This window comes from Perkinsus marinus (genome assembly GCF_000006405.1).
Source record: "Perkinsus marinus ATCC 50983 genomic scaffold scf_1104296966394, whole genome shotgun sequence".
Lineage (NCBI taxonomy): Eukaryota > Perkinsozoa > Perkinsida > Perkinsidae > Perkinsus > Perkinsus marinus.
In genome coordinates, this window is record NW_003203919.1 from 1 (window position 1) to 1,593 (window position 1,593).

The window sequence follows — 1,593 nt, forward strand, 5'->3', positions numbered from 1 at the left end:
CCATACACCGGCAAATGGGCGGGACGGGAAGAGTGCGGGATTCCCGTCTGAAATATTTGATCAGTTCCCTCCCCTTCCCGTCTCGCGTGATTGGGACGAGTCTCGCCCGAGTCCCGCGCGTCCCGCTCATTTTCTTCGAACCGCGCTTCGCGCGGTGCCACAGATCAGGCTTCTTTTCTTGGATAAAGGGGACTCAACACAACTTGTGTTACACAAGATAAGTTGGAAGATGATGCTATACTCTGACAGCATGCCCTGCACTTCGCACCAGAAGTTGAGTAGAGTCTACTCAGTAGACTCCTGGATACGCTATTCAAGCAAGCTTAATTAACTACATGACGAGTCGAACGTAAGATCATAAGGGACTCATATAAGGAGCAAGTCATGTTATGTCTACGATCACCAAGAACAGCTCTAGCGGAGGAGAACAGCCTCCCCGTCGAGCTGGTAGACAGCACGATAGACTAGGTAGACACGATATAACTGGAGAGGGGAGATATTCTCCCTCCCCTTCTAGAGCTCTTAAAAAGAGCACTATGCAAAATTTATTGATGCGACTGAGACGCATCCTTCCAAGTTGATGTAGGCGGCTTGACAGCTCCGCTGTGAGAGAAGAGCGGGAAAATAGCGGGAAAACGGGATTCTCGCTCTAATCCCGTCCCGCGTTTCTGAAAAATTTACCGAGGGAACCGAGTCTCGCCGAGAGCGGGACTCGTATGCCGGTGTATGATGCAGGCGTGAAACGGCTGTGAAAAGGCGCAACGGCTCGAGAAGTGAAACGGTTCGGCGACCAGAAGTGGCTGGTCCAGAGAGATCGATGTTATCCCGTGATGCCCAGGTTACAGCTTTCATCCTACTGTTCGTCAGGCTGTTCCATGTTCCGTCTCTGCGAGTTGAATATGTCGGTCGTGGAGACCAGCCCTTTGCGTGATGAGATCAGAGTGAGAGGTGTTAGCGAGCGTTGGGAGGAGTTCGTGGCTCTGGTTGGCCAAGACTATTTGCCTGTACCTCTTGGAGGACGTCGTTGGAGAAACCGAGTCACTAAGGATAATGCTTCGATCGGCACCGATCGAAGCATTATCCTTACGACTTCGGTCGTAAGGTGAGGTCAGTTATCGGACCTCAGAGTCTCACTGACACGTCTCAGGTGTCTCTAATATCTTCTCCCTGGCTATTTTGATACAATACAAGTATACACCTAGACTCTGTGAACTGTAGAGTAGTGGAGTGTGGGGGGAATTTGGGATCAATGTCAATAGTTGCTGAATTTCGGTGTCTCCAATATCCTCTCCATGGCTATTCTGATTCAATACAAATATACACCTAGATCCTGTGAGCTATAGAGCAGTGAAGCGTGGGATGAATTTAGAGTCAATGTCAATAGTTGCTGAACTTCGGTGTCTCGAATATCGAGTCCATGGCGATTCTGATACAATACAAGTAAACACCCAGATTCTATGAGCAATAGAGCATTGGAGTGTGGAAGGACCTTCAGACTGAAGGCTTTAGTAGCAGGCTCAAGTAGGTTGAGTCAACTTACCTACCGGCAGCATTGTTGGGCTATTATGTCATGTCCTAGTCAACAGACCCATT

At 49.2% G+C, this 1,593-nt stretch overlaps 1 protein-coding gene across 1 annotated transcript; it reads left to right on the top strand.

Moving 5' to 3' along the window:
• Positions 1-875: 875 nt before the first annotated feature.
• Positions 876-1,102, top strand: Pmar_PMAR015817 (hypothetical protein; the record flags this gene model as incomplete). The annotated part of the gene is made up of 1 exon (XM_002769123.1): positions 876-1,102. A coding segment is annotated over one exon (227 nt), but the record flags the coding sequence as incomplete, so codon positions are not given.
• Positions 1,103-1,593: the final 491 nt, after the last annotated feature.